We start from the raw sequence: 12,945 nt of genomic DNA on the forward strand, positions 1-12,945 counted from the left end.
TGAAATATACATGAATCCAATTTGGCTACAAGGGAACTTGTCTACACAAGTGGGCCTCATAGAAACAAGTGGACCTGTTAGCAACACTCAGCCAGCGGTTATTTCTCATTAGTGTAGAAGTTTGAAAGCCACACAGCCTGCATTTCTCCAAAACCTTTCTGTAATTCAGACAGATTGGGGGCTGTTCTCCAGATCAATGAAGCTGGCTTCGCTGTCTGCCAAGGCCCTGGTTCTTGGGTGGGATGGAAGAGTAGGGTAAAAGAGAAACTGCATCTGTCTAGTGCTTCTGAGAAAGTTCTAGTCCCAGCACATGCCTGAACCCAGGGATCAAAAACAACCACTGAGATTCCTTCCAACCCAGTGCCCTGTGGTTCCAGTTGATCAGACTAATGGTCTGTGGGCCCTCCAGGAAGGTGGATGGATCAAGAAGACTGGGGGTGGGGGAGGGCACTTTACCTGGATGCAAGATCTCCCAGCAGGCTGGGTGGGTCAGAGGAGGCGGGAGGGTGGTCAGGAGAGAGTTCAGAGAGGAAGAAAAAGAAAGCATGTTCATTCACCACCTCTGCTGTACGTTGGGGGTAGAGAAGTCCCATGGAACATTCTCCCACCCACCCACTCACGGATACATAGAGCATTGGCCCTGGCAGGGGAGAGACTGAGAGCCAGGCCCAGCTCAGCCAACACTGCAGGACGCCTCCCTGAGTCCAAGACTCTCTTCTGTAAAAGAGACATAAAAACCAGGCCCTGTGCTGCTGGCCCCAGGAGGGGGGACAAAGGGTGGCAGAAGCTGGCACTTTGGGCTCCACTGAGGATCCGTCAAGGAGGGGCCTTGTCAAGGAAGACGACAGGGGCTGCAAGGGTCTCAGGACATAGGATTTGGGACTCCGAGGTATCCTGTGATGCGTGGTGAGAATTACACTTGCCAACTGCACAGTGTTACTGTGCTAGTAAAGGACTCTCAGTGTCTAATGCTTTTCAATTTTTCATAGAGATGATGTATGAATTTGGGGGGAAAAAACGCCTCTGCCAAATTAGAAATCCTGCTTCTAGGTTTATAACCAGAGCCTCTGCCAGTCCATGCTCTGGGGCAAGAATATCTCAGGTCCGCTGCCAGGACCCCAGCACCCAGCCCATGCCCTGGAGAAGGGAGGAGCCCAGGAAGTGTCTGGGGTGCTTTTCCTCCTGCTGTGGCATGGGGGCCTCACTCCAGCTCTGGGATTCTGAGCTCCTTTAGCCATTTCCCCAGATCAGCCTGAGCATGGGCAGTGGGGGGTTGAGAGGGGGGTGGCGGGATTGAGAGGGGGGTGGTGGGGTTGAGGGGTGTAGAGGGTGCTGTGCCCAAGATGTGGTGAGGGGCATGCCCCCTCTAGAGGCCCCAAGCAGAGCCTCATCACCCGGTGTGCCCAGATAGGGGCTAGGGAAGAGGAGGAGGAGGAGGTAAGGGGAGGAGAGAAAGATGAGGGGCCAGGGGAGGGGCTGGGGCCTCTGGAGTGGATGAGGGGAAGGGGATGGGGCAGAGGAGCTGGAGGGAGGAAGACAAGGAACAGGATGTCTTCAGGCCCTGTTCACCCGTGTGGCGGCTCCAAGAGGTTCCACAACCAGACAGAAGGGGCCTGGCCATGGGGCCTCTCCACCCTGCACTCGCCCCTCACTCAGGGCTCTGGGACGGGGCTGGAGCACTCACCCGCCCCGAGACACCACCAGCTTCACTTTCACTTTGTAGGAAACAATGATGCCCAGGATCTCTCGGTTGGCGCCTTCCCTCAGCCTGCAAGGTGACATGGAGAAGAGGTTCATGGGAGCCCGCTGGATGCATGAGCCTCTTTGGACCCCACCACCACCTCACCACCCCTACCCCGGCCAAACAGAGTCCCAGGGGTGAGAAGGGAGGGGCCTCAGAGGCCTGGCCTCAGTGTCTGGCTGGGGGGTCAGCCTTTCCTCTCTGGCCTGGGTCCCGTGGACGGGGCAGGCTCTTCCTACTCTGCTTCTCCAGAGTTTAGAGGACGGGGAGGGAAGGGGTAGCAGGGAAGACACCTGGAGGAGGGGGTGCCTTCAAGTAGGTCTGGAGACAGGTAGGGTCCTAGCCAGGGTGAAGGAAAGGCCAAGCATTCAGAGGCGGGTGGGGAGCACACACGGAGGTGGTAAGACCACTTCGGCTGAGCATGGGGCCTATGGGGGAGTGGTAGCAGGGGTCCTGCAGAGGCAGCCGAAGCCCCCAAGACCTCAGCAGGGCAGGCAAGATGAGCTCCCCACACCCCCAGGTCTCTGCTACAGCAAAGTGGCCTGGGCAAGAGAGATCATTTAGCACTGGGATCCCTGCCTTTGATGGGTATCCCCACATCTGGTCTGTTTCTCTCCAGGCCCCTCCTGATCCATCTTTCCCTGCTAGGACCCTTCCAGGAACCACCCTCTTAAAGGACGCACCCCATCTGACAAGATACTAGTTCTAAAGCTGCTACCTCTTGCAGGAAGCCTCTCTAGGTTGCCTCCCCTAAAGAAGCCAGCACAGCCCAGCACTAACTAAGTTGAGGGGTTCATCTTACTTTCTGGGTCACCCTTGGTTAGGAGAAACTATAGGGGAACAACTTCCCCAGCAGTTTAAATTCCTGAGGATAATGCTTCGGGCCACCCAAGCCTTGAGCTGGTGCTGGTGGGGACTGAGTCAGGTGTGGACACACTGGGGGCAGGGCGAACATCCTTGAAAGACTGGGACTAGGGCAGGTGGGGCCTCACAGGGTGCTGGAGGCCAGGTTGGTGTCTTCATGCTTGAGCTTCCCATCCAGGGCAAGGCCCCGCTTCTCTCGGTTGTTGGCCAGGAAGGGGGTGAGCGTGTAGACTTTGCAGAAGGTCGAGCTGGGAGCCACTGTGTCGCTGGAAAGAAGGGAGGCAGATGTGGAGATGCCCACGCCCCGCCCCCAGAAGCATCTCCACACACACACAGGCCCTGGAGCGGGGCCTGCTCCTACCCCACGGAAAGGCGCTGTGAGCCAGGCTCAGCTCTGGCAGGGACATTGCCACCACCCAAGAGGCCCAACCATGCCCCACGCAAACAGTGACTTGGGGGCGAGCCAACAGCCTCCTGCTTGGCAAGTAGCTGTCATCTGCACAGTATTAAGTCACTACTACTTGGCCCTGTGCTCTTTGACTGGTCGGAGAACATGGACTTTTTTTTCTAACATTATATTATGAAACGTTTTTAAACGCACAGCAAGGCTGAAAGAACTGTGCTGTGAACACACCCACACATTCCCCAGCTAGGTCCTATAGTGAGAACTGTTCTGGCCTTATCTCCTGTGTGTCCTTGGTATGTGGGCGGCTTGCCTCTCTGCCCTCCATTTTTGCCCAGTGAGCTGGGTCATTCCTTTATTAAACAGGGAAGCTATGTGCCTACTGCCTCGCCCTTTATGCCGTGGCCGTCAAGAAGCTCAGAGGAAAGTCTCTCCCTTCAGTCTGGATCCCTTGTGCAGTGCAAAGAGGACCCCAGTTTCCTTAATTCACTAGCTCTGTTTCATTATTCTAGCCTTCGTGGGTCTTTCTCTTGACTGGAACATGCATTTTCTTGTAGCTAAATCAAGTGAATGGTCTCTAAAAGGCAGTTTGGATCATCTACTCTGAGTGGTGAGGAGTCAAGGCCCAGCCCTCTGCCTGGTGGCAAAGAGCCATTTTGGGGCCTGGAACTGGACCCAGGCTTCTCTTTCTCCCCAGCCAATCCCACATGCCCAAGACCGGGCTTGTGCTCACTTACTCTGCCTCTTCCATGGCCACGGGGCACTTGTACTGGGCCGTGTTGAAAAGGCAGATGTCTGCATACTGGCGCACTGGGGAAGAAGAGGGAACCGAGGTGGTGTGAGGCAGGGGTTGAGCAGCCCAGGGCAACAGCCAGAGTCCACTGGGGCTTTTGCAGGAAACTGCCCCCATCCAGCAGCCGGAGGGCAGCCCAGACACACCCATCCCCTGCCAGAAGCAAAAAGCCTTCCCCTCAAGGACAGCTTTGCCCAGAAACCAGGGACTCTGAGAGAAGAGGTGGCTTAAACTCTGAACTCATTACCTGGCCAACAAGCAGCCCATGTCACCAGCCTCAAAAACCCTAGCCTTTGGCTTAGCAGGCCCTGTGCTTCCCTGCGGGCCGGGGGTATTTACAAGGCTAGAAACAAGGGAGAGCTTTCAACCGCCCCAACCCTCGGGAGGCCTTCCTCCAGCCTGCCCCGTCCAGCCCGCTGCCCGGTACCCGAAATCTTGATCTTCTTCACTGTCTTGTTGGTGTTATTGGTGACGTGGACGTTGACACTGATGGGCTCTCCGTGGTAATAGATCTGGATAGGGGTTTGGATAGGGGGATACCAAAGCTCTTTAAGGGAGAGGAGTCATCCCACACACCTCTCCTGGGGCTCCCCTCCACCTTGGCTTTCCTGACACTGGCCCCAAGTTCATTAGCTGCTTCTCACTGAGCTTCAGGCATGAGGTTTGTTAGTGCAGTTCCTTTGAGGAACCTTGAAAGATCATTGAATTAACCGATACTCCTGAGGTCCAGTCCCGGCTGGGTCACCAGAAGTAATACCAGTAACAACGATGGTGAGGAGAGCAGCGTGACCTTGCCACTTGCCTAAACCTGCTCCCCTCACTGTACAGTGGAGGGATTAGAGCAGGCCATGTGTTCAGTCCCTTGAGATCCTGCAATTTTAGACATGGAGGGTCTAGAAGAGGCAGGGGCAGGGAGGGAGGGGCTGGCCCACTCAGTCTTCACTGGAAGGCCCAACTTGAATCTTGACCCAAGCACTTGCCTTCAGCTGCCCCACAAGAGGGTGAGGGGGCAGCCCATCAGAAGGGCAGCTGGCAGTGTGGGAAGAGGGTCAGGACCCAGGACCCTTGGAGAGGGTATACGGACCTCTGAGCTCAGCCGCATCATTCGGCCTCAGGTCCCCCAATGTCATTCCTTTAGGTCCCAAGAGGCTTCCCCAGCTCTTCCTCAGCTTTCCTAAACCCTGTAGTCTTAGAGACAAAAGCTCCTACCCAAGGAGTCCTGGCGGCCATGAGAGGGCTGGGGTTGGGGGTCTCTACTCTGCTAGACCACCTCCCAGCCCTGCCCAGTCTGAGCCTCCTACCTCCTTATCCAGAGAAGCCTCTAGATGCAAGGGTTTGTCCGACATGAGGAACTGCCTGGTGGTCTCGGCCGTGGGCTGGGGGCCAGGCCTCTCTGGGGCATACTGAACCTTCCGGATGACCAGGCGCACGGAATTCCTAATGGAGATGGGCAGAGTGATGATGACCAGGTTACCTGCCTCCATCCCATTTCCCTGCAATCCTTATATCCTCCTTCTGCTCAAGAGACGCCATGGCTCCCCGGGGCCTTAGAATCTAATCCAAACTCTGGAGGTCGGCACCACCTGGCACCCCTCTATCCTCTCCTGTTCTGTCCCCAGTCTTCCCAACTTCTTCACTGTCACTCCTGGTGATCTAAATAGTCCTATCTCTGGGCTTCCCCGGCACTGGCATCCTGCCTCTCCAGAACACCTTTTTCTGGCTTCTGCCATCAGCTATTTCCTTCTTCAAGACCCAGCCAAATACCTGTTCTTCCTAGGCCAGCCCACTCTGATCTTCTCCTGGTCTGAGCACCTCAATATTGGAGGCCAAATCCCCCTGTGGCAGCCCAGTGGGGTGTATGCCAGTACCCAGAGTGATAACAAAGGAATTGTTTTCACTGCCTGCAGCCCTATGTCACTATCAGTGTAAGGACAGAGAAGTTTGTCTAAATTGTCCACAGCTAATTCTCAGCACCAGGGCCTGCCCTATAGTCTCAGTGCCCGCCCTATAGTAAGTGCTTGTTAAATGTCTATTAAATAAAAATATGCGGAGGGGACAGGGGCCCCATGAAGAAGTGGGGGCTCGGGAAGGAGACAGGTTCAGTGATGGGTGTGGATGCAGTGGCAGTGGCGGCGGGCCAGGGGGAAGCAGGCCAGGGGAAGGGTTTAAGGGTCAGTGAGAAAGCACAGGCCCTGCTGAGCTGGGGATCAGGGAGGAAGCCAGGGCACAGCATCAGTGAGGACATGGGCGCTCAGCAAGGCGTTCTCCGTGGCAGACTAGCCACGCCAGCATCCTCATTTCCCAAGAAGCTGCCTCCATTCCCTGGAACTGGATGGCAAGATTAAAATCCTAGCTCTCCTCTTATTTTTTGACCTTGAGTACATCAGCCTCCATGCCTCAGTCTTCTCATCTGCAGGGGGACCATGGCAGGACATGCCTCTGGGGGTTGCTACAAGAATTCAACTAGTTCATACATGACCATAACTTTGAGCAATGCCTGGCACCTAAAAGTCCTTGCTAAATAACAGTCGCTATGTAATTATTAGTAGCGACTATGGTGCAGACGTAAATATTCCCTCAGTGATGGTAGCGGCCAATGTCACTTCTTGCTAGCTCTGGTCAGGTTCCCTCTCACAGTCCACAACACTCTCTCTCTCCTCTGATGCCAGATCTTAAGAAGAGAAGGTGGACAGAGAAGCAAGGGAGGAGGGTCACATCTCCCCACACCAGATGCCCAAACTGGAGATGGAGCGGCCCCCAATCTGCAATACAGCCTGCAGCCACCAGGTGGCAACTCAACCCACTCCCTAGAAGGCTGCAGTGCCAGCCAGGCTCCCGTAAGCACCTTGACTTAGAGAGGGGGTGTAACAGCATAGGAGGTTGAGACCAGGCAGTAACTGACTCCAGGAGGGACAGATATTAGAATGGAGTTGGGCAGCTCATCCCAGCAGCCAGGGCCAGCTGTTTCTAACTGCCAGCCCAGCACTGTGCCTCTCCAGAACTCTTGCTCTCCTGAGACAGGGCTGACCTCTACATGCACACCCCCCTGGGTTCACCTTCTCCACTGATGTTCCTTGCTTAGAAGCCTCCATTGACAACCTACCCCTGCCACCTCCTACTGAGGGTCTCCCAATACAACTGAAATACAGGGGTCGCGGCTGACTAGGGAATGTCTTGCTCATTGTTTAAAACAATCTTTACCCTAAAACAAAATAAAAAGATGTGGTCTGGAGGAGACAAGACCAGCGGCAGAGAGAATGAGTGGAAGTGAGTACAGTGGTGACAGGAAAAAATGCTGAGACCCGAGCCAGAGCAATTGAACCACCTCCCCCAGGAAGTCCTCCATGACCTCTCAGTCATGGCTGGAATATGTGACTGTTCCTATCCTCACAAGCACACTTCCAGGAATTGTTACTTATCTTTTTCTGTACTCAGCCTGTCCTGTCTCCCTCCCTCTGCCAGTGGCAGACAGTCACACCCTGCCGGAAGCTACACCCTCTCACCGTTTGTGGATCTTCTCCTCCAGGTTTTCCGCGCAGAAGGCTTTGACTTCATAGTCCACACCACAGGCCTGTGGAAAGGGCTCACTGACCACGAGGCCTTGGAGAGGGCAGAGTCCCAAGAGCATGGCGAGCCCACCCTCCCATTTTATAAAAACACCGGGTGGGTCAGTGGGCCCCCACAGCCTCTACTGTTCCATCTGACTGTGGAGCCCACGCTCAGTCCCAGAGCTGCGCTGTCCCCCCTTTGTGGCTACCGCTCTCCGGTTGCCTCCCCATCAACTTTCTGATCAGCTGCTTCCCAGCTGCCTGAAAAAGACTTCCCAGATTACACTCATGGTGCTCTACTCTCCAGGTACCACCTCGCCTGGTATTTTCATCAAGACAGCTGCCCAGAAATGCAGCAGGTACCTCAGCAGCACCTTGTGTGCAGACACTGTCCTGGGTGTGCTGCTTCTGTGCCTCACGCCATCTCCTCACCCGCATGGGAAGGCACAGCCTGGCTGCTCTATTGCCCAGACAAGACAATGGGCTCAGAGTCCCGGGGCCCAGGACACTACTGGTGTCACATCTCTCCAAGCCTCAGTACCCTCCTGTAAATGGTGATGACTGCACCTTTAAAAAGAGATTGTGAGGCGAGTGGTAGTCCTGTTGTAGCCAACACTGAGGCCAGGAGTGATTCGGAAGAGCCTCTGGCATGTCACTGAATCAGCCATCCACCACCCTGCCTGCTTAACTAAGGTGGGATTATTCTGGTCCAGGCATGAAGAAGCTTCAACAGGGAAGGTTCTAGCACCTCCCAGAGAAAAAATCATGGACAGGGGACACAAGCGTCCCAGACCCAGAGAGAGGCTCCCTTTGAGGTGACCCACCTTCCCTGTGTCTTCAGGTCCTGGCTGCAACGTCACAGAGCATGGGAGGTTCGGAGGGATCTGGTAAGGGGACAGACAGAATGAGCCCCCTGTCGCATTCACTACCAGCCTCCCCAAGTCCCTCACCCATGCCACCCACACACATCCATCAGACCAGGGGCCCCCAAGGACCGACCATATCTCTTCCATCAGACTAGGGGCTCCAGAGGACAGACCACGTCTCCCCCACAGACCATGCCAAGCCATGTCCCAGGCGGAGTCAGAGGCCCCTCCAGTCAAGTTGATTGAAGTGTTTTTCTGTATCTGCTGGGTTTAGCCCAGCCCCATGCTCACAAAACAGTTGATAAAGGTCTTTCCATGAAGCCTACTCTGGTAGGCACGCTAATGGCCCCCAAAAATGTCTATGCCCTAACTCCCCAAGCCTGCAACTATGTTACCTATGTGGCTAAGGGGATTTTACAGGTGTGACTAAGTCAAGGATCTCGAGATGGGGTCCTTATCCAGGTGGGATGACATGGTCCCCAGGGTCCTTAACAGTGGTCCCCCAACAGGGTCCAACAGTGGTGGAAGAACCAGGGACAGAGTGATGGATAGAACACTGGCCCTGATGGTTTGGAAGATGGGGTGTGTGGCCCACCGTCAAGGAAGAGAGGGGCGTGGCCCACAGTCAAGAATGGGAGTGTCTCCAGAAGCTGGTAAAGGCAAGGAAACAGATTCTGTCCTCAAGTGTGGGGCAGGCACACAGGGCTGCCCAGACCTTGGTTTTAGTCTGCTAAAAACCATTTTTGACTTCTGAGCCCCAGAACTGTAATATGTGTGTGTTGTGTAGTCTGTATGTTTCATTGCCACCAGGTTTGGGTGGTTTGTTAAGCAGCAGCAGGAAACTAACACATCTACAATAGAGAGGATGACTCGCAGACTCTCACAGAAAACGAAGGAGAGGATTTCCCTGAATCACAGACTCAGAGTCCAAGAAGCAGGACGTCTTAAAATCCAGAATCTTGGATCGCAGGATGAGAAGATGGCAGAGCAGGGAAACCACTCCTTGCCATCCCTTGTTTGCAAGCTGGGCCGAAGCCTGGCAAGTGGGCAGCCGGTCTGAGGGAAGAGACGGGCTGACAGCCACCAGACGGAGCCCAGAGGTCACGAGTGACCCCCTGGCAGTGACCAGAGAAGAGACACTTACCAGGCAGTGTAAGTGACCGTGTCCCGGGCCCCAGCGTACACTGGGAAACTAGGTGCCAAGTGGCTGCCCCAGCTGCCCCCAAGTGCCTGCCCCGAGGGCCTCCCAGAGGTGGTGTTTCTGGAATGGGGCCCCAGGGGCTGGCAGTCCCTGACCTCAAAGGTGAAAGGATAGGCGTGCTCGCCCAGCTTCTTGATGAGGCGCTCCTGCAGCCGTGTCAGAGGCTTCTTGTCCTCGGGGGCTGGCGGGAAGGACTGCACGTTGGCCACAAACAGGTCCTTGCGAAAGGTCAGGCCCAGGACATCCAGGTCCTCTCGGCCATAGCGGAAAGCGCAGGTCAGTGTCACATAGACTGTGGGAACAGGGGGCACTTAGGAGGGGCGTGGGGGGTAGCATGCAAGCCCCCCAGAGTGCCAGCTGTAGCTCTGAGATTGACGTGACGGGAGGCCCCAGGTCTGCCCTAAGCTCCCCTGGGGAAGGCTGTGTGGGCCCTTGAGGTGTTGAAGGGCCGCCATAGCTGGGCCTCTGGCAGGAGGTGGATGCTGACTGCTGGGTCTGTCTGTCCTCCCCTCTGTGTAGAGGGGCGCACAAGATGGCCTGATAGGGCTAGGGGGCCTTGCCTGGTGGGCCTGGGGAGGAGTCAAAGCAGGAAGAGAGAACAAAGCGGGAAGAAGCACTGGATGGTATCCAGAAGGCCTGGGGTCTCGTCCCAGCCCAACCCCTACCTTCTGTCTTCCCACTGACCTTAGACAATCCCTGCACCTTGCCAGGAATCAGTTTCCTCTTCTACAAAGTGAGACCCTAACTCCTACCCTGTTCTCATCTCCAGCCTTGCAATGCCATGATATATTGCTGGGAAAGTGCTTGGGGCATTGAAAAGGTTCCCCCAAAGTGGACACTGGCAGGGCTGGCCCAGCCAGAGATCACTGGAGATCTGATGTTCATTGGAGCTGTCGAGAGAAGAACCGGCCGGGCTGGGCAGGGAGAGGCAGTAAGAATAGCTGATGTCGAGTCAGGGAGGCCCATGGCTGAAGTCTGAAGTTGGTGGAGGAAGGGAAGGCCTTGGACAGGCAGGGGGTGGGCAAAGCCTCACCTCTCCTCTCCTTGAGATACTCAGGATCCACCAGGACCACACCATCTGCAGGAAGGACAGAGAGTGAGCAGACCTCCCAACGTGACCTCCCAAACACCGGCCAAACCCAAACCTCCATGGAAGAAATGGGGAGGCCAGCTCCTGGGGGACAGCCCCACCCACCTCCCAGCTTCCTCTCCACTCTATCCTCCACCTGTCTCACAGAACCACCTGGTGACTTGTGCAGGTCACTTAACTTGTCTGTTTCTTCATCTGGTAGTAATAACAATAGTCTGAGTTCAAAACTTCTACTATCAGGTTTATTTTAGAGTGTAGAAGTTTTGAATTGTAGAAATGCCTTAGGGTACATCTTCCAAATACTCTGCCACACTCTCTGCAGGATCTGAGGCAGCACCCCACGATCAAAAGCATTCATACCTCCATAGAGAAACGAGAATATTCTCACCTAGACACTAAGGCAAAAGCTGATTCCTCTCAGTTCAACTTGTGCCACTGAACAAATTTTGCATCTAACTATTGAATAATTTTAGGCTTTCAGGCCCGGGGTGTGCAGATCAGGGTGGTGATCCTGCAGTGCCCATCTCACAGGGCTCCTGTGAGGACAAAGTAAGTGTAAAATACATGAGAAGTGCGATGCAGCGTTGGCTCGGGCGCCGCCATGTCCCTCAGCCTGGCCTTGGGAGTGTAGAGTCCTGCTGGACACACGTCCTCCGCCCAGAACCCGGGAAGCCAGAAACACTGGCTCAGGGGTCGTTGCCTTGCCTGACGCCCTGGGCCAGCGCTGGGAAACTCTGCCAGCCACACCTGCTGAACCTCCCCCTCACCCATTCTCTCTCTCTCTCTCTCTCTCTCTCTCTCTCTCTCTCTCTCTCTCTCTCTCAGGTCATATTTCTCTGAGGGCTCCCAGTCCTGCCCCAGAGTCGGGCAGGTGCAAGGGACACTGTCATAGCACAGTCTGCCCCGCATCTTCACTCCACCTACTGCAGGTATTTCCTGTGGGCCTGGGCAGGGGCTCAGTGAGAATCAGTGAAGAGATCCCCCAACCAGGGGTGCCAAGGAAGTGTGGTCAGGGGAGGCTAGAGCCAGGTCTTAAAGAGCAAGAAGGGTCATCAACTCATGAGAAAAGGGAGAAGCACCCTAGATGGGGCAGAGGAAGGAGGGCCAGGCCTGACCTGAAACGTCCTGCAAGTCAGGGGCTTGGGCTGGCCATTGCGTTTGAAGGGGAACCATGGGGGTTACATAAGCATCAGGAAGACATAGAGCCATGTGGTGATGAGAGTATTTCTTACTGTGAGTCATTTGATGAACTCTAGACAACACTCCAGAATTCTCTGGGATCCCCAGAGACCAGTACAAGGTCTAGTGGGAAGTAGATGCTCCCATTTTCAAAGAAGGAGAGTGTGAGAGAGAGTGTGTGTGTGTGTGTGTGTGTGTGTGTGTGTAGCTGGTTTTCTCCTAGCCACAGTGCACAGGAGAACACCAGGATGCTTGCTCCCTGGTTCCAAGAGCCAGTTCAGGAAGGAAATGCAAATGGCAGAAGGGGACACTAAGCTTCAAGGACACCAAACTGTCCCCAGACCCTGGCAGGGAAGAAAAGTAAGGTCACCCTGCTCTGGGCCCACAAGGTAAGACCCTGGAGTGGGCAGGACTCTGCTCACAAAGGACTTCCCAGGTCTCCTGCCCAATGCAAGAAGGTCTCCCTCCCTGCCAGCTGAAACCTGCTGCTGTGCTCTCTCTACGCCCGCCTGCACTTGTGCCTGCGCTCTGGAACCACAGGTCACTCCTATCCTCCTGGCCCCAGGACACCCCGCCCCCCATGAGTGGGATGACAGAGGTCATTCTCTGTGATTTTTTTCCCAAGCAACACACCCCAATTTCTTCACCTGCAGTTTTCAGTGCCATCTTCCCAACCTCACTTCTTGTAGTTCATGTGCCTTTTAAGAAAACTTCACCTCTCTAAGGTCTCACTGTCCCCATATATATAACATAGGGGTCATTTTGGGCCTCCCGCCCTCAAACAGTTATAGCAAGAGGCAATGAGGTGGGGGCCCCTCTAACAAGAGCTATACTTCTTAGGGGTATAACCGGGGTAATTGTGCCTCCCCTACATTTGGCAATGTAGAAGTCATTTTTGATTGACACTGAAGGACAAGACTTCTCAGGGTGTCCAGAACAGGTCTTCCCAAGACGTGTCTCTTTGGCATGTGCATTATCTCAAACCGAGGTCAACTCAGGCCCTACAGGCTCACAAGGGAACTTCTACCACTCCCTTAACTACCTAGAAGAATGAACATTGGAGGTACTAGGCAGTGGAGAAACTTACTACATGTCAGGGCAAACATGTACTACAGAGCATCTGGTCTCCATCCCATGAGTCTCCCTCCCTTCATCATGTGAGCCCCCTCCTCTCTCCATGAAACCCCAGTCCCCTATCCTCAGCTCAGCATACACCCTCAGTTTGCTCCGTTGGCTTTAGAATCCACATCCATGTAGACT

At 54.9% G+C, this 12,945-nt stretch overlaps 1 protein-coding gene across 3 annotated transcripts in view; it reads right to left on the reverse strand.

Annotated features, from left to right (window-relative positions):
* ARRB1 (arrestin beta 1) overlaps window positions 1-12,945 on the reverse strand; it is a gene marked incomplete at both ends in the record, with an annotated part of 69,377 nt that overhangs the window by 4,002 nt on the left and 52,430 nt on the right. For 2 of the 3 annotated variants that reach the window (XM_084231308.1, XM_084231306.1), the window contains 9 exons: window positions 1,685-1,768; window positions 2,734-2,871; window positions 3,746-3,818; window positions 4,229-4,313; window positions 5,103-5,238; window positions 7,305-7,372; window positions 8,174-8,233; window positions 9,512-9,708; window positions 10,450-10,494. In XM_084231308.1, coding sequence (XP_084087434.1) covers window positions 1,685-1,768; window positions 2,734-2,871; window positions 3,746-3,818; window positions 4,229-4,313; window positions 5,103-5,238; window positions 7,305-7,372; window positions 8,174-8,233; window positions 9,512-9,708; window positions 10,450-10,494 — 886 coding nt within the window. Of the gene's footprint in view, window positions 1-456; window positions 481-1,684; window positions 1,769-2,733; window positions 2,872-3,745; window positions 3,819-4,228; window positions 4,314-5,102; window positions 5,239-7,304; window positions 7,373-8,173; window positions 8,234-9,511; window positions 9,709-10,449; window positions 10,495-12,945 lie in introns of all 3 variants that reach the window. The other variant, XM_084231307.1, reaches the window with a different exon arrangement.

The sequence above is a fragment of the Talpa europaea genome (genome assembly GCF_964194135.1).
Source record: "Talpa europaea genome assembly, chromosome: 1".
Taxonomy (NCBI): domain Eukaryota; kingdom Metazoa; phylum Chordata; class Mammalia; order Eulipotyphla; family Talpidae; genus Talpa; species Talpa europaea.